A 26,025-nucleotide genomic window follows, 5' to 3' on the forward strand; every position below is an offset into this window, starting at 1 on the left:
TCCCACACCCTGTGCTCCCCTCCTCTCCCACACCCTGCGCTCCCCTCCTCTCCCACACCCTGCTCTCCCACACCCTGTGCTCCCCTCCTCTCCCACACCCTGCGCTCCCCTCCTCTCCCACACCCTGCGCTCCCCTCCTCTCCCACACCCTGCTCTCCCCTCCTCTCCCACACCCTGCGCTCCCCTCCTCTCCCACACCCTGCTCTCCCACACCCTGCGCTCCCCTCCTCTCCCACACCCTGCTCTCCCACACCCTGCTCTCCCCTCCTCTCCCACACCCTGCGCTCCCCTCCTCTCCCACACCCTGTGCTCCCCTCCGCTTCCACACAGTTAACGCCTCCACTGGCAATAAGTTCCCCTCAATCCCACATTTCAGCTGATGAGCCGTCAGCGCCATTGCTATTTTTACACCTCATCTGAACAAAGATTAGCCGATCTCGCTTTTCTATCACACTTGCTTGGCCATCTTTGACTCCACCGCTCCCCATAAACTCAAGAAAATTCAAGTCAACGGCCTTGAAACCTATATGAAACGTCTCGAGCCATAACATAACAATGTGGAAAAACTTAACGCTTATGGAGAAAGCGTTACTTCCCTGTCTCCTCTGACATGTTGATGGATAACCTGGAGAAATACCACGAAGTGTTCAGAGTGCGAGACATCACTCCCAAAAACCAGGGTCCAGTTTGATAGTACAGACTCAACCATCAACCCATCCTCTAACGCCTGTGCAGAACCCACCCCAATGAAGAGTACTAGACTGAGAAGTAAGGGAGGTCGAGCCTTTGCTGTATAGCCACCCAAAAGCCCCGGATTCACCAACCTCCCAATATCAGGTGTATCTTTCTTTTAAAACACAGCTAGAAAGAAGCATTTTCTCTTGGGCTTTTAATTTTGTCTGAACAGTTCTTCATTCTCCTCAACGTCGTGTGTGTGAAAAAAACCTTCATTGCCATCTGCTTCGCTATGTCCACGGTAAATCTTCCGGGGCTAAGCAGACAGTCTCCCATTTAACCAACACTTTGTTCACCATTAATCTCTGGAGGGCTCCGAGCTTGATTTACAATGTGCGATGGATGTGACAGACGTCACAGGGGCTCCCAGCGCCGACTTAGAGAACAGAAGTCTTTAACTCAGAGTTTGTACTGTGGGGTGATCGTGTCCAATGGGGTAGTGTAACAGATTATAGGACCTTCATTTGGTCTGTCCAGCTTCTGTTACTGCACACGTCTCAAAAAGCAAAACACTGCTTCCTGCAGGCACACTAATAATCCGGCTGGTATACCACAATGTCTAAAAAGCCTTGAATAACTGCCTTCTGCTGAACAGATTGGATAGACAGACAGACAGACAGACAGACAGACAGACAGTGAGTTTATCTATATAGCCACCTTATTAAAACAAAGTTACAAAGTTCTGCACAACAGACAGATACAGTTATACAGAAAAGTACAAATTACAGCTCCATTACTGGGGAGGCAAGTCGGTAGAGATGGGTTTTGAGAAGTTTTTAAAGCTGTTTACAGACTCAGCTGATCTAACAAAGGGGGGGAGACTGTTCAAGAGGGACGGGGCCCTTACGCCAAAAGCACATTTACCCTTGGATTTGTGGGGGGAGCGGGGCATAGATGAGAAACCCTGGTCGGGAGATCCGAGTGGCCTAGAGGTGGAGTAAGGATGCAAAAGTTCAGAAATGTATAAAGGGGCAAGACCATGTAGGGCCTTATATGTGAGTATCTTGAAGTCTATTCTATAATTTACAGGGAGCCAATGAAGGGATGTAGGGGTTGTTGTGTTGCGGGATCTAAGACTGGTATTGGTTAGCAGCCTGACTGCAGCATTTTGCACGAGTTGCAGGTGGGACAGGGCTGCACGGCTGAGACAGGAGAAAAGACCATTGCAGTAGTCAAGGCGGGAAAAGATTAGGGTATGGATAAGTAATTCAAGATCTCTCGTTGATAGCATGGATTTGATTTTTGCGATGTTCCGGAGATGGAAAAAGCAGTTTTGCGCAAGCTTATTTATGTGTAGGTCGAAATTAAGCGTTTGCTCAAAGAATACAGCCAAGTTTCTTGAGGAGGGTTTAACATTGGTGGCCAGAGGGCCGACACAGGGTTTCACTTCTGAGACAAACTCACTAGGACCAATAAGGACAACCTCAGTTTTGTCTGAATTAAACTGAAGGAAACCGAGTAACATCCATTCCTTAACAGCAGCCAGGCAGTCGTGAAGGGTACCAATATTACCCGTATCATTCGGCTTAACTGATAAATACAACTGCATGTCATCAGCGTAGCAGTGCTGAGAGATGCAACTGAACTGACTAACCAGATCACCTAAAGGTAACATGTAGACTGAGAAAAGGAAGGGACCAAGGACTGAACCCTTTAGGACTCCAAAGATTATAGGGGCAGTTCAGGACACAAAGTTGTCTATGGCAACCTGAAACTTCCTGTTTGACAGATAGGATGAGAGCCAACTGAGAGCAGATAGATAGATAGAGGCAGAAAGACTGAACGCTGAGAGGCAGAAGAGATGAAAAGAAGAGGCAGTGGTATAGAAAGAGGAGGAAAGGAAGAAAGGGTGAGGCAAAGGTATGTATTTTATCTCTTTATTTTGCCCTGCTCCTCCTTAGACATAATTTAAGAACACACACACAGAGTGAGAACAGAATTCTTGATTGAAGAAAACCGTGCTGGTGTCTCAACACATTCACACTAGTGTCCACCTCTGAATTGTGCATGCTGGGTTCAATTTCTGCATGGAACAAATCATTAGCTCCTTGTCAGACTGACAGACAGACAGAGAAAAATATATGTCAGGCTCGCACAACGAGGAGAAAAGACCTTTCCTCCAACCTCTGTCTCTGACTCGCCAATTACATATACTATAGCATGTAGGAGAAAGTAACAGCCCAAAGAATCCTTCCTCCTTTGCTCCGATGATTCATCGAAAGACAGATAAATAGGCAGACAGACAGATATATGGACAGACAGACAGTCTGATGAACAGACAGACAGACAGACAGCCAGACAGACAGACCAACATATGGATGGACTGACAGATGGATGCATGAACAGACAGAAAGACTGACCAACTGATGGGAGGACAGACAGACAGACAGACAGACAGACAGACAGACAGAGATGTGTGTATTGTCTGGCATAGGTTGTAATTAAGTAGTCCGAAGGTTTCCACACATTTTTATAAGTCAGGTCTTTTCCTCTAACAGAGCAGACGGGTCAGCAACGCTGCTTCCATTCAGCTTCATCCGTCTCATTCCAAACATACACAGGCAGATAGATAACAAGGAAGACACACACACACACACACACACACACACACAGACACACACACACACACCAATCTTCAGCGCCTTAGACAGCAACACTTTCCATCCAAGAGGCAAACAAGCTGATTTCTTTGTAACCGTCTCACTCACAGCCGCTTCAGGTTTGGATGCGAGACACGCGCTTCTCAGTACTAATCAATCCACTCCCTCGCATCCAGGCTTTACAGCCTCCCCTCACCTCAGAGCTGATGGCTTTACTCTGTAGGCCAGTTAAACAAACAGCATGGTGAGCAGCCATGGACGGATTAACAGAGTTAGGAATTTGGATGATGAACGGTTTGTTCTGATCCGAAGTGTGGCTCTTAGAAAGCCTTGTACAAATGTTGCAATTCCAGTCAGTCTTACTGCATTTCTTTGTGCTTGCTTCATTATTGAAACACAAATAAATGTCTTGTGCATTGGTCCAAATCCTGAGTCCTTCATGTGTGTAGTATATCTGATATTGTGTTTGCTGTGTTTGTCTGTCTTGCACTGTTTGGTGAAGCCACAGCCCTCGTTTCATCTTTAACATGTGCCCGCACATTGTTTTTAATGACAATAAATTGAATTGAATTGAAGTATTCAAAGTCTTAAACAAGTTCAACGTGACAGGAGTCTTATGGGTACCGATGGGACCAGCTTAAGCTGCTGATTTGAACTTGTGACTTTACCAAAAATGTGACTTTAACCAACGCTACGGGCTACTTACACCTCCTGGCTTTGGCTAAAAACGTGATCAACGTCAGACTGCCAAGCGTCAGTTGTGTAACTTGTGTGCACTGAATATCAGTAGCATTAAAAACGACCTTCCACACACAATCATTTACACAAGTCGGCACCTAGGTCTGGCAGTGTCCGCATTTTTTGACTCAGTCATGTACTGTGACGGGACGTAGGAGCCAGCAGCCCCAGAGACTGGCAGAATGACCATCTTCTCAGGTAATATTCCCAGGAACACAACCGGAGACGACGTTTGGGTGGAGTGGGGTGTAGTCGCAGCTGGCTCGAGTCAGCCTAATTGGCTCGAGACAGCTTTATGACGGCGGCTGTACATCCACAAAGATGCACCAGACACTGAAAGAAAGCTACACAAGCTGTCCCCCAAGCAGCGGGCGAGTCTAGATGTCTCCGCTGGTAACCGTTTTAATCCCTGGTGGTTTTCACCTGTCTCGGTGTTTCTGACAAGCGGGCAGATGTGGGCCTCATCTGCCACCGCTGTCCACACTTCTGTGCTGGAGAACCCCAGCTTTGGTGCAGATTTGCCACAGCTGTCAGTCTGGGTGGCGTGGCGATCTATTCCACTGGTTATCAACACGGGGATCGCCCGTTCGAACGCCCGTGTTACCTCCAGCTTGGTCGGCCGTGCCTACAGACACAACTGGCTATGTCTGCGATGTGGGTGTGTGTCCTAAGCTGGATGTGGGTATGTGTCCTAAGCTGGATGTGGGTATGTGTCCTAAACTGGATGTGGGTATGTGTCCTAAGCTGGATGTGGGTATGTGTCCTAAGCTGGATGTGGGTATGTGTCCTAAGCTGGATGTGGGTATGTGTCCTAAGCTGGATGTGGGTATGTGTCCTAAGCTGGATGTGGGTGTGTGTCCTAAGCTGGATGTGGGTGTGTGTCCTAAGCTGGATGTGGGTATGTGTCCTAAGCTGGATGTGGGTATGTGTCCTAAGCTGGATGTGGGTATGTGTCCTAAGCTGGATGTGGGTATGTGTCCCGGTCGCTGCACTAGCGCCTCCTCTAGTCGGTTGAGGTGCCTGTTCAGCAGGGCGGGGGAACTGGGGGGAATAGCGTGATCCTCCCACGCGCTACGTCCCCCTGGTGAAACTCCTCACTGTCAGGTGAAAAGAAGCGGCTGGCGACTCCACATGTATGGGAGGAGGCATGTGGTAGTCTGCAGCCCTCCCCGGATTGGCAGAGGGGGTGGAGCAGAGACCGGGACGGCTCGGAAGAGTGGGGTAACTGGCCGAGTACAATTGGGGAGAAAAAGGGCGGGACATTTTTTAAAGATAAATAAATACAAATGCACACTTGGCAGTGAGGAGGAGGTGTCTCTCCATAAAGCAGGGTCAAAGAGACGAGACACGGGGTGAGGATCCAGCTCTTCTTAAACCCCATTAAGTCATTTGGGCACATCTGGTTGGAGACTGGTGAAGGCGAGAATGCCTCGCGCAATCGACTTAAGACTAATCATTGGTGGATTCAAATGTCAATCACAGAGTTCATAGCCTGTCTGGGCACCACCCCAACCTCCAGCGGCACACGCTGTCCAGTACCCCTTCACGGTTCGACCTGAGAGTCGCAACAGTTTAGAGATCAGGACATTTCCTTGTGTTTTAATATCATTTCCAAATAACTGTACTCACTTGTTTGGAGCAAGAATCGACTAAGCCCCATTTAAGGAGGGAGAAAATATTTTTCAACCAGATGTTGCCTTGTCCCATTGACAAAAACCATTCAATCAAAAGACGGAGGCGCTCTGCACAGCAGCAAACCGAACGCCGAATTATTTGCCTGCTTTTTGAAACGTCTAGCTCGTGGTGGGGTACTTTTTTCCACTCCGTCCTGTTTTTCTGAACAAAATTGTGCCAGCATCACAGTAACTGCTTGCCTGTGACCAGACACCGTACTTGTGACTGACACACCTCCTCTGTGTCTGACACACCTCCTCTGTGACTGACACACCTCCTCTGTGTCTGACACACCTCCTCTGTGTCTGACACACCTCCTCCGGGTCACTGCTCATCAGCCTCCGACTAAAGCGGATCGTGTCGTCTGAATTTCTGCCGATTCTAAAATCTCGCCAGGTTGACGTCAACATTTTAATATGGTCACACTGCACATTGTGACATGTGGTGATCATGAAAGTCAGTGTGACCACGGTCTCGGCTAATGTACCCTGGCAAACATCTACAGGGACCACGTAACTTCAGGAATGCCACGTTCTTAGTCCCATCAAATGAACAATGAGTAAAGCGCCGAATTGAGTGGGTCTCAATTTACACTTCTGCACACAAACCCACATGACCATGCATGCGTGTGTGTGTGTGTAGGAGAATAATTACCTCAAGTCAAATCAAGTTGATTTGTATCTCCCTAAATCATAGTTGCACACGATGGAAAAGGAGGTAGATAAAGTAGGTAGGTGACAACGGACAACAGCCTTTATCCTTAGATCCTCAGTTCTTCTCCAGCCTTCTCTGGAAGTACTACGTCTTCAGGAAAACCTCTAGTCAGCAGACTAACAGACGGCTTCTAGCATTATTTTTCCCTGCTGTCCTTTAAGTTAACTGACAACCAGCAGCAAGTGGACGCAGTACTTTGCATTCACGTCACATTTACCACACCGGCACATCTATTCCTACAGCGACGATTATGTGTCAGCAACCTTGTATGCATCAACCTGTCTCTCTTACTGCACCTTATACACATAGATAACAGCAAAGAATATTTGTACTGAAGAAAAGAGGAAACATGGGACAACACAGTCAGATATAATGTCCTGCACTTGAAGAGCTACAAGATGATTTCCACTTTCGCAATTGCACCGAAATGACAAAGAGAAAAACAACTCACAATATAAACGATTCGCATTTGACATATTGGTCACAATTCCCGGGGACCATGGAGACCACTTTTAACCACTACAGCATCGAACACAGCACTCAACACGGATCGTTTTCGAGCAACGCCTTATTGGAGACTCCAGTGGAGACGCCAAAATACTACGGAAGTTGAAGACAGCACAAAAAAGGCAATATAGTGAAATGTTCTAGTATCTATGATCACTGCTATGATCTATCACTGATCTTAATCTGATCTATCACTGATCTTAATCTGATCTATCACTGATCTTAATCTGTGATCTTAATCTGATCTATCACTGATCTTAATCTGTGATCTTAATCTGATCTATCACTGATCTTAATCTGTGATCTTAATCACTGATCTATCACTGATCTTAATCTGTGATCTTAATCACTGATCTTAATCTGATCTATCACTGATCTTAAACTGTGATCTTAATCACTGATCTGTGAGCCAGACCCATGCTATGGTCATGGGTCTGCTGGCTTCCCGTCCCTTTTCAGGACACGTGGAAATAATGTTGAAAATAAAGTGGCGTTCTACAGTTTTACCGGGAATAGTGTAAAAAACCTTTGCCCACAATAAAACCTATGGCGTGATGCTTTTCAGGACTGACCTGTCAATGATGCCACACATGTCAATCTGTAGGTGGCTGTGGTTTCCCAGGAGCCTTTGCTGCACCATGATCAGGTCAACCGGCTGGTGGTCCAGAGTCACGAGACGCATGCAGCCCTGGAAAGCGTCGAATGGGCTCCTACACCCCTGGGTGTGCTCCTCAGCAGGACACCCTGTAAAGGGAGTCACACAACATTAGCCCAACAATACGGAAACAGAGGGAGAGCAGAACCGATTCTCTCACTACTTTCTTTTCTGCCACTCACCACCGTCGGATCTAGTCAACAAAAAAGTTTTAAAAAAAAACAAAACAACCCTGAATCAAACGTGGAAGCTCCACAAATTCAAATACTACAAAATTATTTCACCTGGGTCTCAGGGTACTTGAATGTGAGGTATAACACTCACCATGATCTACCGTAGGTGATAAAGCTGACAGCCATTTACGATATGAGATGCAGCCCGTTGCCATTTACTATAGATCTTACACCCCGGGGTGAGTACAGGGGGTAAAAGTGACTGCGTTTCACTATTTATTATTTCGCAACTGTGTCTTATTTTTCGTTGAGGTATGCAGAGAGAAGGTTTTATGATTTGCAGTCTGGTATATTCCAGCATGGCAGCAGCAAAGCTGTGAACATGGGCAGCTTCTTTTTGATGAAACTGCATTTCTATTCAACACGAAGTGACACGTTTGAATCAGTGCATCCATTTTTGTGAGTGTGTGTTGTCGGTGTGTGTGTGTGTGTGTGTGTGTGTGTGTGTGTGTGTGTGTGTGTGTGTGTGAGAGACAGAAAGCAAGAAAAAACTGAGTGAGAGATGAAGAACACGGGTGCATGTAGATATTCGTTTATGGAGGCATGTGGGAGTCTGTTTATGTGCAGGGTGGGGGTTGGGGTTGGGGCCCGGAGTTCAAGGTGATCAAAAAAAGTAAATGAATAATACCATCGGTGAGTCCTGCATGGTTGAGAAACCATAGGAGAGAACGAGAGAGGGAGAGAGCAGATCGAGCTTGTGGAAGCCAAAAAAAGACAAGAAGGTGACAGGAGAGAGAGAAAAAAAAACGGAGAGGAGGAAGCGCAGAGGCAAAGGAGTAAATATAAGGACAGAAAAGCGGAGGGGAAGACCCTCGGGAAAGGGTGGCACAGAGAAAGGAGGATAAGACAAGAAGGAGAGTATAGATGAGCCAGGGAGGGAGGAATGATGAGGAAATCACAGACAGGGAGAGAGGGAGGGACAGTGCCGCTGCCACTTCATCGCCCCCCAGACGGTCTTTGTGTTACAGAGAAAACCTGGTCATTATCATCACCGGAGCACCCCTGTGGATTCTAACCCACCCAGAGCAACCGTCAGCACCCTCCCCCTGCCACCGCTGTGCAAATTCCCACTGAAAAACCTCCCGTGGTCTCACAGGGCCGGTCTGAATCCTGCACCCCGCTCGGCATTTTCAGCCGCACGAACGTGATTACCTGGTCAAATATAACATCACACATTCAGCCGGATTTTAGGCCTCATGGATTGAGCCCCAAGATTTTTTTTTTTTTTTACTTTAGCAAAAATAAGCACGCATCTGCTGAAGTGGAGCGGTGTACGTATGTGCAAGTGGTGACGAGCAGATGACATGCTGCCTCCGCAAGCTGTCTGCACTCAACTGGGCAAAACAAGCCAAACCTTGAGCTTCACGGGTTTACAACTGGCACCGGTTACCAAAAACACTTGTGAAAAGCTTCCCAAACAGTAAATATGATGCAGATGCTTCTCTCTAACCGCCAAAGAAGATGTCACTTCCTGTGACGGAAGGAAATGAGGCACTTGTGGAGGCGGTTGCTTCTTCCTCTTTGTCCAATGTGATGGCCAAACGGTCTGGTCTAAAACTCATCTCCACAGAATGCCACTGACCATCGTTTAGACCTGAGCCTGAGGAGAGACACAGGAAACACACACACACACACACACACACACACAAACACACACACACTTCAACGCAGTGTACCTGGTTAACTAGGGGGCACAGAGGCGGGGTTTGCAGGCTTACTTTTTTCTTTTTGGATTTCCCCCCCCCTTTTTCTCCCCCATTGTACTTGGCCAGTTACCCCCCCTCTTCCGAGCCGTCCTGGTCTCTGCTCCACCCCCTCTGCCGATCCAGGGAGGGCTGCAGACTACCACATGCCTCCTCCCATACACGTGGAGTCGCCAGCCGCTTCTTTTCACCTGACAGTGAGGAGTTTCACCAGGGGGGCGTAGCGCGTGGGAGGATCACGCTATTCCCAACAGTACCCCCCCAAACAGGCGCCCCCGACCAACCACAGGAGGCGCTAGTGCAGCGACCAGGACACATACTCACATCTGGCTTCCCACCCGCAGACACGGCCAATTGCGTCTGTAGTGACGCCCGACTGTGCCGGAGGCAACACAGGGATTCAAACTGGCGATCCCCATGTTGGTAGGCAACGGAATAGACCGCTACGCCACCCGGACGCCTTAGTAACCTGGTTTCTAACTCACCCCAAACTGACATTTAGTCTTACATTTAGTTACACCTTTTGCAAAAATCTTTGGGGTTGCAACCTCTCCAAAAATGTGAGTGCATCTGAAGATATATGCTGTTGTGAGACACTGAAGATCCTGCGGGGGGGGGGGGGGGGTTCTTCATCTTCCTCATTATTACATTATCATTCTCATACTACTCTCATACTAAGCCTACTTCCAATTACAACCTTACGACAATGATCCCACACCACTATGTTCACAAAAAGGTCCCACAATGGCTGAGTTTTACCTTTATGCCACTGCTGGAACATCGTCACACACTTTCCTACACTGATCATGTAAATATCAAGCTCAGCGGTCCGGGGCTACCGCCCAACTGCCACGGTGTTGCTACATTTGTGGTTCAAGGATCAGGAATAGACTGACCAATGCGGAGGTCCTGCAGGGTCCTCCCATTCTTATGGACCTGTAAGCAAAGGCTGGCCTCACTCAGGTACAGCCAGACCACGCCGTCTTGCTGGGGGAGGTCAAAGGTCAACAGCATCCCCATTGCGTTCCATGTCCGAAACTGAAGCCCCACTGCCATGACCCCGGATGGGCGTCTTCTGGCTCCCGGCAGCCGGAGGAAGCTCTGGGGGCCGGTAAACGTCACGGCCACGGAAACTGACTCAGTACAGGAAAAGGTCATGTTGCCCTGAGACAAACGGGGGGTGGGGGGGTGGTGGTGGTGTAAAAAAAGTTATTAGAACATCAACATTAATTAGCAGCTAGGGATGGTGTGACCTGATGTCACAGAGATCTCATCCACAAGAGGATTCTGTAGAGCTTATTTCTCACCGCGGGGCCGCAGCTCTCACTCTGGATTTTTCTTCCACAGATTCAATCTTAAGAGAAATGTATTTGTTATTAATGAATGTTATTTGTGGAGTAACCACTTAACACAACGTGTTTCTGTCCACCTGTCAGCACACAGGACACAAGAGGTGGGCATCACATAACACAGAGAAAGTGAGGATGGGATTCTTCCAAGCTGGCCCCTGCTGAATCCTGAACAGATTATAATGCAGTGTGTAAAATCACCCGAAGCCTTATGTTGGTCACGTGACGTCTCTGGAAGGCCGCAGAATCAAAACCGAACAATGCAGCAAACTGCCAACATTTTGGAGAAAGGTTTGGATCAGTGTGACTCATACGTATGTGCTGTTCCTCCTGATGACGACCAACATCGTCCATCACATCCTGTCAGGAGTCCTACTCCTGCAAACTGTGGCACGTTAGAAAGTACTGGGGAGGCCATCACTGGGCTTAATAAGATGATGACAAAACCATCATTCAAACAGCTGACATGCATCTCCATCCATCCATTATCTGAACAGCTTCTCCTGCTCTCAGAGTCGTGGGGATGCTGGAGCCTATCCCAGCAGTCATTGGGCACAGGCGGGGAGACACCCTGGACAGGCCACCAGGCCATCACAGGGCCTCAGCCTGGCTCACCATTTTCCCAATTAACCTATCGGTGCCCATCACAAACACATTAAGTTCTAGGTCCAGACTTTTCTCTCACCCGGTCCAAAAATAGTTGCATGAACTCCTGTCTTCCATTAAAGATAGACTCATTTACTTAATTTAAGAATGGCTAGACATCTGTCCTCTTCCTGGCCTACCTTAATCCTTAAATGGTCCTTGAGCAAAACTCTAACTTGTGGCAGTAGTCCAGCTAATATGAATCACCACTAACTACAAATTCTGCTTTTTGCCGTTACTATTGTACCCTTCAACCACCTTCCCTTACCAAGCCATGTATTCCTGACAGGCACCACTCAACATATACCTGCTGACTTGGCCACTGTACGGCCGCCAGTAGCCAGGATCATCTTCCAATTCCCATACGACTACCATGGGCTGAGCATGCCCGACTGTTCCTGAAGGTGTGGCTGGAACAGACGGCCCGTTTCTGGACCCGTTTAGCCCAACACAAGAGCTGGAAACAACCGCCATGTTCGTCAGACTAACTAAACTTAGCTAACAACAGCTCACTCGGGTGTGGCGTTAGCTTAGCTAGTGTAGCGCTAACTGATTTTGGCTAAGAATTAGAGAGATTAACTAGCCAGGCTAGCTTGGCTTGTTAAAGTGGTCCAAGAAACAGCTACACTACCGTTCAAAAGTTTGGGATCACCCAAACAATTTTGTGTTTTCCATGAAAAGTCACACTTATTCACCACCATATGTTGTGAAATGAATAGAAAATAGAGTCAAGACATTGACAAGGTTAGAAATAATGATTTGTATTTGAAATAAGATTTTTTTTACATCAAACTTTGCTTTCGTCAAAGAATCCTCCATTTGCAGCAATTACAGCATTGCAGACCTTTGGCATTCTAGCTGTTAATTTGTTGAGGTAATCTGGAGAAATTGCACCCCACGCTTCCAGAAGCAGCTCCCACAAGTTGGATTGGTTGGATGGGCACTTCTTTGAGCAGATTGAGTTTCTGGAGCATCACATTTGTGGGGTCAATTAAACGCTCAAAATGGGCAGAAAAAGAGAACTTTCATCTGAAACTCGACAGTCTATTCTTGTTCTTAGAAATGAAGGCTATTCCATGCGAGAAATTGCTAAGAAATTGAAGATTTCCTACACCGGTGTGTACTACTCCCTTCAGAGGACAGCACAAACAGGCTCTAACCAGAGTAGAAAAAGAAGTGGGAGGCCGCGTTGCACAACTGAGCAAGAAGATAAGTACATTAGAGTCTCTAGTTTGAGAAACAGACGCCTCACAGGTCCCCAACTGGCATCTTCATTAAATAGTACCTGTTAGAGCCTGTTTGTGCTGTCCTCTGAAGGGAGTAGTACACACCGGTGTAGGAAATCTTCAATTTCTTAGCAATTTCTCGCATGGAATAGCCTTCATTTCTAAGAACAAGAATAGACTGTCGAGTTTCAGATGAAAGTTCTCTTTTTCTGCCCATTTTGAGCGTTTAATTGACCCCACAAATGTGATGCTCCAGAAACTCAATCTGCTCAAAGAAGTGCCCATCCAACCAATCCAACTTGTGGGAGCTGCTTCTGGAAGCGTGGGGTGCAATTTCTCCAGATTACCTCAACAAATTAACAGCTAGAATGCCAAAGGTCTGCAATGCTGTAATTGCTGCAAATGGAGGATTCTTTGACGAAAGCAAAGTTTGATGTAAAAAAAATCTTATTTCAAATACAAATCATTATTTCTAACCTTGTCAATGTCTTGACTCTATTTTCTATTCATTTCACAACATATGGTGGTGAATAAGTGTGACTTTTCATGGAAAACACAAAATTGTTTGGGTGATCCCAAACTTTTGAACGGTAGTGTATATATTAGCGCAGTCGCCTCACAGCAAGAAGGTCCTGGGTTCGAGCCCTGGGGTAGTCCAACCTTGGGGGTCGTCCTCTGTGTGGAGTTTGCATGTGCTCCCCGTGTCTGTGTGGGTTTCCTCCGGGGGCTCCGGTTTCCTCCCACAGTCCAAACACGTGTAGGTCAGGTGACTCGGCCGTACTACATTGTCCCTAGTTGTGACTGTGTGTGTGTGTGTGTGTGTGTGTCAGCCCTGTGATGGCCTGGCGGTCTGTCCAGGGTGTCTCCCCGCCTGCTCCCCAATGACTGCTGGGATAGGCTCCAGCATCCCCACGACCCTTAGAGCAGGATAAGCGGTTTGGATAATGGATGTGTATATATATATATATGTATGTATGTGTGTGTGTGTGTGTGTGTGTATATATATATATATATATATATATATATAAATTTTTCAACGCAAATTAATCTTATTACCAAGTTTGACTCCTACTTCCTCCTGTAATTACAGTGTGGATGTTTACCTGGCTGAATTGCGGAAGGGCATGGTAAACACAGATAACACGGTGACTGAGGAGGCATCCCTCGGTGTGCTGAACAGCAAATTTCGTTTTAAAAAGCTTCCAGGTGGAAAATGTAAAGTTTAAAAAAAAAAAAAAACCTGATTCCTCCAACCAGTTTGTCATGCATTTCTTTATTCAAACACCACACGTGTATATATCTTATATCTCCCAAAAAATCCAATAGTAGTATTTAAAACTTGTTATTAACCATGATTAATCACGGCCCATTATTGTGATTAACTCAAATATTTTAAATGCTTGACAGCACTACCATATATGATGTTAGATTAATGTGCTGTTAAATAGCACTAACGAGTATGGCGGTATAATGTATGGAGCTCAACAGAAAAGGTAGAAACTTTCCCTTGCCTCTTCTCGACCCCACGGCCCATAGTACAGCCAGACATTACAGTACATCACCATAGAGACGCACGTTACAATGTACCACAATTTACAATTTTTAATGAGTTGTTCCATTCGACAATGACTGTTAAGATACCATAGGGATATTCAACAGCTACCTATATTCTCTACAGTAACCACTTGGTCACTGAGTTCAGCCATTTCCACCAGGATAACTGTGGTGACGATGTTCTCTAAATGCCACCGTGCAAGTGAACTTAAGATTGTAATAATCACTCTATTTGTACAAAGCTGTCTGGTTGACATACCTCAACAACTTCCAGACAGGAAACAGGAAACTAGCTTACCGTTGCAGCAACCTGGCGGTTGTTCTTTTTAGCCAGGTCTATCAGGTTGAGACTGTTGTAGAGCAGGTTTTCCAGGCAGCCATGGAAGTTTGTGTTGGGGGGGACTGGTTTCTGAGACTCGTGGCTCTGAGCTGCGCCTACACTCAGCTGCATGGGCAAATATCATAACGGGTAAAACGAGAACCGGAAAAGAAGGTATGAGAAATGAGTGAAAGGGATTCGAAGCCCACCACACCTGACATTAAGGGCGTTTGATCACCACCGAAGAAGAACTGGGTTTGTATCTCAGAGGCTGCAGGATCACGTAGCCCAGACAAGCAAGAAATGTACCTGCTGAGCTCAGCCAGATGTTTTTGTTTGGTCTTGTTCTTTTGCTGTGACCTTCTTTTTATCCGTGCACTTTCACTTAATGTAAAGCACACTGTACTGCATTACCGCTCATGTTGTAACACAGGCAGGTTGAATTTTCACAGTTACCCATCCATCAATTTCTTCTTACTGGACACACAACCTCAGCTTGCAATCTACAGTTCAACGCAGTCAGGGACAACTCCACAACATCAGCTTCAAATCTCGCACAATCAGAGCTACGAGAGGCGCAGCTGGAGGGGACCGCACAATCCCACTCGGCAGAACTGCATTTAGCCAGGCAGCTTTCTCCTGTAGCGCATCACGTCAGTGGAACCCAGTACCACAATCACTTAGACCAGGGGTTTTCAAAGTGTAGGAAAGTGAGCCTCCCCTCAGAGAACATAAAAACAGCTGCGCCCCCCCACCCCCCCAATTATTATTGCTATTATTGTTGTTGCTATAATGTATGTTCCACTCAGGTATAAAAACGGGTTTCAACAATCTACTCCTATATTTTCGTAATGTGTGTGTGTGGTGTTAGTGTGTGTGTTAGTTAGTGTAGATAGCGGGACCGAAAACTAAAGCATTTATGATCCTAATTCTTTTTGGAGGTGGTAGGTATTGTCTCAGAGAGTAAGGGAAAAATCCCAGAAAATTAAAATTATGCATAATTATGCAAAATATGCATTTTTCTAAAAATGTCTAAAAAACCACTTTTCTCGACATTTCAGATGATTCTGAGCATCTTTGATTTTTTCACCTATATAAAAAAACATTTCTGGGACTTAGAAATGTTTTGGCATTATACAAAATATATATGCATTTTTGCAAAAATGCACTTATGATCCTCACTTTTTTTGGAGGTGGTAGGTATTGTTCCAGAGAGGACCAGAAAAATAGCAGAAAATTAAAATAATTATAATAATTATGCATAATTCTGCAAAATATGCATTTTCTAAAAATGGCTAAAAAACCACTTTTCTCAGCATTTCAGATGATTCTGAGCATTTGGGGGGAGGGCGGTTAGCTGGCAGGATGAAGAGGAGGGAGATTTAGACGAGCGGATAACCAAACCGCTACATTGTAGCGGGGTTCTTCTAGTAAATGACACATCTTTGAAGATGATCTTTTATTTTTTTAAACATCTTTTTTAAACATTTTTAAACATCCTTTTAAACATTTTCAAATGCTGTAGGTAATGCTACTAAAAATCGATCCATTTTGCTCCAAGCTTTGCTGAAGTTAACTAAATGTAGCCAGATGTTTACGGTTACTTTTTCTTCACTTTTTTTTTCTCACGCTGCGCCTCCCCCTGAAGCTCTCTGGCGCCCCCCAGGGGAGGCACGCCTCACACTTTGAAAACCCCTGACTTAAGACGGCCCCCATCCTACTATTCATTTAACTGTAATGTCAAGAAATGGCTTATTAAAAACCAACAATGTCAACATCGAGGCTATTCGCACACACCTTAACATGTTTAACTGTATATCTGCTTATATATATATATATATATATATATAATTTTCTATATTATGTTTGTTATCTTTTTCTCCATTATTTGTATGTTCTGTACATATTTTCTTGTTTGCTTGCTCTGGTTTTTCTTGTATTGTATATTAAACATGTGGTATGATTAGAGATTAGATTTTTTCTTTTTTTGCCTGATGCCCAGTAACATCAGGCGAAGGGACTGCCGACGGAAACGAGCCTCTTAGCTAACTCGGGTACAAGTATCCAAACTTGAGGCATGGAGGGTAGAGTTAAAAGAGGACATTTCAAACAAGGACTGGACCACATCCTGTGAGAGGGCTCAGACCCCAACAGCCAGCACTGATTTAAAGCTACTTCAATATAACTGGTTGATGCGGACTTACTTATGTAACCGCTGTCACACTGAATAACTACAACAGCAACACACGTGTTTTAAATGTAACGAGGCTCAAGGAACAGTTACACAATGTATTTGGGAGAGTGAGAAAATGAAGAAATTCTGGAGGGAGGTGATCAACACAATCCTGATCATTGTGTCTGTCAACACCCCACCAGACTCCAGGAGGATATTGTTACACATGTATCCAACACATCTCCACTTGAGAAGTAAAGAATGTCCGTGTACTGAATTTGCTACACTGCAGGCAAACGACCTTTGAACCGGAAGAACAACGTTGCCCCTACAGCTGGTACTTGGATTAAGAATATGGCGGACTGCATGTCAGTAGAGAGAATAACATGTAGTCTGAAAAATAAAACCAGTGTTCGTGAAGGAATCTGGAAACCACTCACTGATTTGATGAAAGCCGGAGGTATAGGGCAGCTCTTACAGGAGGAGCACGTAGGACAGGGTACTAAAGAACGTAGGCTACACAGGTGAAGGGTCGACTGCAGAAGGGGAAGGAGGCATGTTCGGACATTTTGTTGCAATGACGTCATTTTTCTGTTTTGTCTGTGTATATCTTTATTTTGTTAGCGGTACCGCTGAATTGTGTGACTGATTTTGTCATACGTTTTAAATTCATTTTGGCTCTAAATGCAAGGCAGAGTGCTGGGGTGGAGGGTGGGCCATGTTTTGTTTGTTTGTGAAAGTTAAAAATCAATAAAGACATTGTAAAAAATTGATTAATGTATATTGTCCCTTCCCAAATAAACGTTTTAAAAAAAAAATCCTCATTCAGTGCAAAACCAAACAAAAAAACCACCCCACAGTTCAGCTGAAGCTAACATGACACACAGCAATCTATTACAGCGAATTTGATTGATCATTTTTTAGAAGTTTACAGTGATTTTTATTGCTATATTTCCTCTTTAGTGTTTGCTTGGCTGTGCCACGATGGAGATGCCGCATGGTGTTGCACGTAAATGTTTTGGTCCTTTTCAACGTTGGGAAGCTTCTCTGCACGCCGACACTGTAAACGACGTATACTATACACATCCTGAAGTATGTCCTTCTGTTGTATTTTACCGGCTGCTCTCAGTGTGGCGCCAACATGAGCGTGCCCTACAGCTCATTACTGTAAGCACGCTGAACATGTGCACTGTATTTTCAGCTGCTTACTTGGGGCCGGTGTTGTGTCGATATGTGCTACCTATCCAGATGTGCTACTTAGTGGCTGCACACATGGTTAGGAGAGGTTATGGTCAGACCGCTATTGATTCGCGCTACAGTAGCATTATTTGACAAGGGAGTAAGCTGTCAGACCACTGGCCCCCTACTCACCAAATGAAGACTCCTAGGAGAAGTACTGATCTCTGCACAGGTACAGGAAAATATCTGGAACGTGTCGGGCAGTGCTACCGTTGTCATGTGTAATAAATGTGAAACAATGTCAGTTATGGAGAAAAAAAAACATTACTTGTTATACTGAATTACTGATCATGTCGTGCACTGGTGAAATCTGGTGGGACCGGGCCCCGCCGGCTGCTATTGTAGAGACGCCGTGGAGAACCAACCGTCAAAAACAAATGTAAATTCTCAAAATGACCATCTGAATTCACGGTGCGAGAGCGCTACGGCGTCACATTTGCTTTGGTTCAACCGCGGGATTCTTTTTGCACTGAACGAGGATAGCGGATTTGTCCCTCGTTAACTGCACTGAGCTATAAATAGCCAGCTGGAGGATGGATGACTGAACACGAAACCTACCTATGTACTTTATGAGCAGTGAGTCTGACATAGGGGTCGACTTCAAAAAATCTGACCTATTCCTTTAATGCACGAAACATGCCATATGAAAAAGCCTGATTGATTGATTGATTGATTGAAAAACAGTGACTTGATGTTATGAGTAACGGAGTGGATATTCGGGGGATTTTGCTTGTTGAGAATGATGAAAGGTGTGTTTTCGAGCATGTGGTTTGAGTTTTAGTGTCATGTATTCTGTCAAGTCCAACTTTTTTTATACAGCACGTTTCATACACAGGGCAACACAATGTGCTTTACATAAAATGACAATACAATTGCAACTCAATCATAAACGTGCCGATACAGAAAATAAATATGCATATCACCAGCTGTTAGGGCAGAATATATACAAATATCAAAATACACAAAACACACACACCAAAATCTAAGCTGCGGGCTTTTTTAAAAGGTGAAGTTTTTGACCTGCCCCACCTGATGAAGAGCCCAGTGGCTGAGCTGCGCTGGGATCTGGACCCGCTGTGTGGTTCTATCCACGGTGAGGTTGATGTGCGAACTGAGCCGCTCCACCTTCACCTGGTGCCAGTGCTGGTCATCTAGCAGGCTGCCCAGAGACACATGACGCTGGGTCATACCTGCAGCACAGGAGATGAAGGAGGAGGAGGAGGAGGAGGAGGAGAAAGAAGGAGAGAGAAAGAAAATGAGATGCTGGAGGGAGCAGAGGAAGAGGAAACTGAGGATGGGAAGAACTGCCAGTTAATATTCCTGTGGGATGGGCAACGGGTTGATGATGATGAATGTGCAATTTGTAAAGACAGCTTTCTTTCCATTTAGGAATCCTCTCATGTTGCTCAGGGTCTACTTTTATATTTGGTCAAACATGTCTTACTGTCTTTCTAAATTTGAAGGAAAAAAGGACAAAAAAAAGCTTGTTTTTTTTTCTCCTTACGACGAACAAAAACGCCTGGAAATGGTGAAGAAATGCCTCCCTCAAGGACGGCCGGTCAGTATTTGTCAGTAGGATTTTCCATAGCCCAGTATGACACAGAAATGTTGCAGCTGTACACCAATCCTGTCCTTTTCTTGTCTGTTTTACACAGGGGGCAGCGCCGCAGAGGTCAGCCTTACTCATTAGAAACCACCGTGCATTCTGGGTGGGGGGGGGGATCAAGCACAATAAATGATGACGCAGCAAATAGACAGCAGGACGTAATTAATGACGGATGAACACTTGCAGCACCAAATGAACGGATCCTTCTCAGCATCCCCCCCAACGCGTCGGGGGACAGAACCGTTTCTGCTTTGAGACAAGGCTGTAGAAGACAAACACACTAAATCATTCATTATTTTGTTTAAAACAAAAATACACATTGATAGACAGACAGACAGACAGACAGATGGTAGATAGATAGATCGATCGATCACTCTCTTTGGTGAGATGACCCAATTCATCACAGCTTGGAGGAGCAGTGAAACTAAGAGATGGGGATCGATACAAGAAGTCTGGGAGAGCAACATTCCTTCTTTTTGTCTCTCGCAATATCTATTTTACACCCGTTTACCTTCTCTCTAAATTTTTACCCCCAACTCTATTTTTAGAGCCGACGCGAGGGATGAGATGAGTCAGAGGTGTCTGCGTGAGGCAGAACTTTGCCTCTCTCAGGAGTCCGGTCGGAATAATCACGGCCGTGCAAGAGAAACACAACAATTAATAATCTATTTACCCATCCTGAGGGCAGTCAGATCGCATGTGTCCGCTTTTAAGTCTCACATCCTGTCGGACAGCACTTGCCAGGAAGTGAACGTTTCCCGACAGGCCCTCGAGGCAATATTACCAATTAAATTCTGTTTGCTAGTCACTCCATTATTGTTCTGTGACCGCAAATCTGCCCGCGAGGGCCGACAGTGACGCCTCCATCAGGAGACAGAGTGATATAACCGTTTCAGCATTTCGTTCTCACACCGTGCAACAACTCCAAGTACAGACAGGCTGCAGAAATAACCGGCAATCTCGAAAATAGTTTGCAGAGCCTGTAACAGGTGTCAACCGAATTACTACAGTGAAAGATATCAGAGGCCCCCCACCCCCGCCCCCAAAAAACAAACAAACAAACAAAGCAGGAATTTGACGATGACAACACGGTTGTGTCAGGCCTGTCTCTTTCCTGCTGCTTCCCTTTTTAAAACAGGGCCTAGATGCTCGGTCAGTTAGAGTTGTAATATCAGTCTTGTATGTAACATGTCAACAGAGACTCGGCAGTACGAAACAGATAATGAGTTAGAAGTGAGCTCCTGTGGGACTTTCCACAGACAACACAGAGTACAGCGAGCCGTTGCTGCAGCACGAGTCTTGATCCTCCATTTGCTTTGCCAGAATAGATTGACCAAAATGAACCCTGCCCCGTCAGACTACCAGGTCCTATTTTTTCCCTTTGTGGCTCCATGGGGGTGGGGGGGGGGGCACAACCCGCTCACTCCGGGGAAAAAAACATTCTGTTCTTTAGTGGGATGCAAAAGAAAGCAACAGTTGCAAAACTATGACGGGTTTCGCTTCTAGTAATAATCTTCAGATGTATTAGCTGTCAATTTTCAGACAACGCCGGCGAGGCTGAAATTCTCGACTTTCACCGCTGCTGCCAGTACGCAACAAGACGTTCTGCCCCTTAAAATAATGAGGAAGCCATGCCGGCACTCTGAAGTGGGTTTTGAGGGGATATCCAGCCTTTCTGACATCGGTGTGCCTCTCTTTCCCCGTCTCGCTGAAAATATCTTACTTCAGAGCTACACCCTTAACCCCTCATCAAGGATGTACCGCAGCAGAACGCACCCTCCTTTACTATTCAACCAGGATTAATTAGAATGATCCAAGTGACAGATAAGAAAGACTGGGTCTATCAGTGTCCGTCCGCCCGTTCGTCCTTCTGTCGGAGGAAGCCATCATCGGTCGTCTGTGGGCTTCTCTACCTTGTTTTCCTGGTGGCACATGAATCCCTATTATAGAGAGCCCGGGGACAGTGGGAGGAAGAGTGCCAAATGAGACAGCTGATAATGAAAAGCCTCAGAGAGTCTCCCACACTCTGCATGGGCGAGAACAGACTTCGGCACCTCTGAATTTTCAGGTTGTGCTTTTTGCTTGCATTCCCTCAAATAGCTGTTCCTCCTCTGTGCCACATCGTTCTGATCTGTCTTGTTCTGAATCTGTTCTGAACCTGGTACATTACGTTACGCTATGCTTTGTTCTGTTCTGAACTGGTTCTGTTCTGCTTTGTTCTGTTCTGAACTGGTTCTGTTCTGCTTTGAATCCGTTCTGAATCTGGTATGTTGTGTTGCGTTGCATTGTATTACATTACTTCATGTTACATTATATTACATTCTGTTCTCTTCTGGCATGCTCTGCTCCATTTTTTTCTATTCTATTCTATTCTAGTCTATGCTATTCTATGCTATGCTAGTCTATGCTATTCTATTATATGCTATTCTATTCTAGTCTATGCTATTCTATTCTATGCTAGTCTATGCTATTCTATTATATGCTATTCTATTCTAGTCTATGCTATTCTATTATATGCTATTCTATTCTAGTCTATGCTATTCTATTCTGTGCTAGTCTATGCTATTCTATTATATGCTATTCTATTCTAGTCTATGCTATTCTATTATATGCTATTCTATTCTAGTCTATGCTATTCTATTCTAGTCTATGCTATTCTAGTCTAGTCTATGCTATGCTAGTCTATGCTGTTCTGTTCTGTATTGCTTTGCTCAGCTGTGCTCAGGTCAGCTCTGATTTGCGTTGATGCGCTTGGCTCCTCCTACCTCCTGGGCCAAGAGCTGGGCCAGGGGTGGACGCATCACGTTATCGATCTACATTACAAACCCCTTGGAGAGTGGACAGGAGTGGGGCGAGACGGAGACAGAGGGAGAGTGGAAAGACGAAGAGCATGCAATTGAAAAAGCAAATAATCGCCCGTGACAAAAAAAGGGCAGGGATAAAATTGGAACAATACATGAGATGGGCAGTGATAAATAACAATGGCGAAAGGGGAAAATAGAAAAGGCAAAGAAAAAAAGGGTGGGCTATCGGGGCAGATGAAGGCTACAAGAGTAAAGTGGAGGAAAGAAAGCAAGCAAGGGAGAGCAGAGTGTAATCACACCTTCTTGTCACTGATGCAGAGGAGGCTTTTTTCAGTACTGGTCTACGGTTTGAGCAGTAGAAAACCTCCTATTACCTTTTGTGTCATAAAGATGGGTGACTTTCATCTTTTCTCAGAGAGACCCCCACCCCCGAGTTCTATCGGTCAGTCTCTTTTTTTTAACGACGCGCTCTTTGCACAATCATTTCCGTGTTCTACCTAATACTGCTTGTGTGTTCCCGGTCGGTCTTGGCAGCTGATTTGGCTCTTGAGACCCGGACCATTTTATAAATGGAAGAGTCGATCAAAAACCAAAACGCCATCAGGTGGTCATAGCTTGCAAATCTATTCACCAAAGGCCATTAATTAACACTCAATAAAATCACGTACAGTCACCGACATCATGTTAACAAGTGTCCTGTCATCTCGTACGTCACCCAAATCAACATTGGGACAGGGTGTTTGTGTGTATGGACTATTTTAACCACCAATGCATCATCGTTAAATATACAGAAACACGGTCAGCGGTCACAGTATGCTGCACACACAACTCCTGCAATTCCTTTCTCAGGTCTTCAATGTCTTTGTCTTCTACAGGTGACAAGGACATGTCCAGAGCAGACGGCTCAGGGTCAGAGCAGTAGTCATGACCCAGCCACAAAAATCCCCAGCCACCCAGAAAACCAGGTGCTCACTCTATCAGTCGCAGAGGTCAGAGAATCACTGCGCAGAGTGAACACACGGAAGGCTGCCGGACCAGACGGCATACCGGGTTGGGTCTACTGGGAATGTGCCGACCAGCTGGCTGAGGTCTTCACACCTGTATTTAACCTCTCACTGTCCCAATCTAAAGTCCCGGCATGCTTTAAGACCACCTCTATCATTCCTGTCTCCAAGAAACCAACATCCACATGTCTGAATGACTACCGACCCATAGCACTCACCCCTATTGCCATGAAGTGCTTTGAGAGACTGGTTCTGGCTCACATCAAAAACATTATCCCCCCCACATTCGACCCACATCAGTTCACCTACCGTCCCAAAAGGTCTACTGAGGATGCCATTGCCACTGCCCTGCACGTTACTCTGACCCACCTTGAACTTAACACATACATCCGGATGCTGTTTATAGATTACAGCGCTGCCTTCAACACTATCATCCCCGCCAAACTAACCACCAAACTCCTCTCCCTTGGCCTCAACCCCTCCCTCTGTAACTGGATCCTGGACTTCCTGACCAACAGACTTCAGTCTGTTAGGTTAGGTGACCACACCTCCTCCACCCTGACCCTCAGCACAGGTGCCCCTCAAGGCTGTGTTCTGAGCCCCCTCCTTTTCTCCCTCTTTACCCACGACTGTCTGCCAACTCACCCTTCAAATGTTATAATTAAGTTTGCAGATGACACCACAGTCATTGGCCGTATCACCAACAATGACGAGATGGCCTACAGAGATGAGATTGAGCACCTCACATCATGGTGCACTACCAACAATCTTGTCCTCAATGTGCAGAAGACAAAGGAGCTGATTGCGGACTTCAGGAGGTCTAGAAGCTGCAGCCACTCCCCCATACACATCAATGGGGTGGAAGTGGAGCGTGTTTCCAGCTTTAAATTCCTTGGAGTCCACATCAGTGAGGACCTCTCCTGGACATTAAACACCCAGGCCCTTGTGAAAAAGGCCTAACAATGCCTGTATTTCCTGAGGAGCGCCCATCTACCCCCCAAAATTCTCACCAACTTCTACCGCTGCACCATAGAGAGCATCCTGGCCATCTGCATCTCAGTGTGGTACAGCAACTGCACCTCAGTAGACCAGAAAGCTCTGCAGCGGGTCGTCAAGGCGGCCCAGCATATCACCGGTACCCAGCTCCCAGCCATAAAAGACATTTATCACTAACGCTGCCTACGAAGGGGTCTGAGCATCAGCAGAGATCCCACCCACCCCAACCATGGACTGTTCTTCCCCCTGCACTCTGGGAGGCGCTACAGGAGCATCAGAGCCCGCACTACCAGGCTCAAAAACAGCTTCTCTCCACAAGCTGTTGCCCACCTGAACCTGGCTACCCACTGAATGTCTGTAGATATTTTTAAATATTTTGTACTCCAGCTCTCTTTTAACTTATTTTTAGCCTTTGGTCTTCATGTGTGTATATCTCATATTGTGTTTGCTGTGTTTGTCTGTATCTGTCTTGCACTGTTTGGTGAAGCCACAGCCCTCATTTCATTTTTAACATGTGCCTGCACATTGTTTTTAATGACAATAAACTGAATTGAATTGAATGATCCCTTGTGCTATCGTGTTGCTCCTCAGGAGGGACTGGATCAGCGGGCCATTTTGCTCTCTCCCACACACTGCGCCATCCGTGGTGTCTCAACAGTATAGCCGTTCCATTAGAAGAGCATCGATACAGCACCTTTAACAAGCCTTCTTCGACCATCAAGGGTTGTTGGCTCTATGAGCTGATCAGTGGAGACGTGTCTGCTACAGACCTTAGTGTGGGAGGTGATGGTGAAATGACCCCGGCGTATGTTTACCAGCCACTGTCTCCTCAGGTCAGGATGGACTGGAAAGCCATGGACACTTAGTATGCCGTTAACCTTGGAGCTAGCTGAACAAAGTGGGACACAGCAATGCTCAGAGTATTTATTTTGTTGTTTTTGAAAATGTTCGGTCTTGAACTTTTTCCTGGGTAGACTCATGGTGATGAGCAAACCGCCATGCTAGCTAGCTAGCTAGCTCCGCGCCAGCGCAATGTAAGCAAAGGGAGTGGAAATGTACAAGCGGTACTATTTCAAAACAGAACTACGTCACATAGCCTAGTGCATGCAGCACATTATATATGCTCTATTCTGGTAGAGGCCTAACGGTGGCTTGTTGAATATTATTTGTGTTATAGTCCCCTGGTGAAGTTGTAATGCTAGCTGTTTAAAAGAGAACCGTTATAAATGTCACTGGAGGTTTGTTTGCTGTAAGCTGTGTTCTCATCCTCTGGGAAGGCTGTCCTTGTCTGACAGGGAGCTGTTGAGGACCTCAGTTCTCACAAATGACACCTACAAAACAATACTTTCCCAATATGCGTGTGTGTATATATACATCTATAAACTTTTGTGAAAAGAAACACTCAACGGTAGGGAAAGTGCTCAATAAATACGGAGCAAAATAATCCAGTGAGTCAAGTAAATTCTTTATGAGACAGTACAAGCCCGTTTCATGCCATAAGCAATCATCAGCTGTCAATTGACAGCTAGCTGTCAAAATATATATATATAT

At 45.7% G+C, this 26,025-nt stretch overlaps 1 protein-coding gene across 1 annotated transcript in view; it reads right to left on the minus strand.

The window, feature by feature from the left end:
- Nucleotides 1-26,025, minus strand: part of LOC130109962 (contactin-associated protein-like 4) — a 123,184-nt gene that overhangs the window by 50,262 nt on the left and 46,897 nt on the right. The window contains exons 7-11 of the mRNA XM_056276927.1: nucleotides 19,094-19,254; nucleotides 14,632-14,778; nucleotides 10,456-10,723; nucleotides 9,307-9,456; nucleotides 7,541-7,712 (exon numbers count right to left, since the gene is read on the minus strand). Of these exons, the coding sequence (XP_056132902.1) occupies nucleotides 7,541-7,712; nucleotides 9,307-9,456; nucleotides 10,456-10,723; nucleotides 14,632-14,778; nucleotides 19,094-19,254 (898 nt within the window). The remainder of the gene's footprint in view (nucleotides 1-7,540; nucleotides 7,713-9,306; nucleotides 9,457-10,455; nucleotides 10,724-14,631; nucleotides 14,779-19,093; nucleotides 19,255-26,025) is intronic.

This window comes from Lampris incognitus, chromosome 3, assembly GCF_029633865.1.
Source record: "Lampris incognitus isolate fLamInc1 chromosome 3, fLamInc1.hap2, whole genome shotgun sequence".
Classification (NCBI taxonomy): Eukaryota; Metazoa; Chordata; class Actinopteri; order Lampriformes; family Lampridae; genus Lampris; species Lampris incognitus.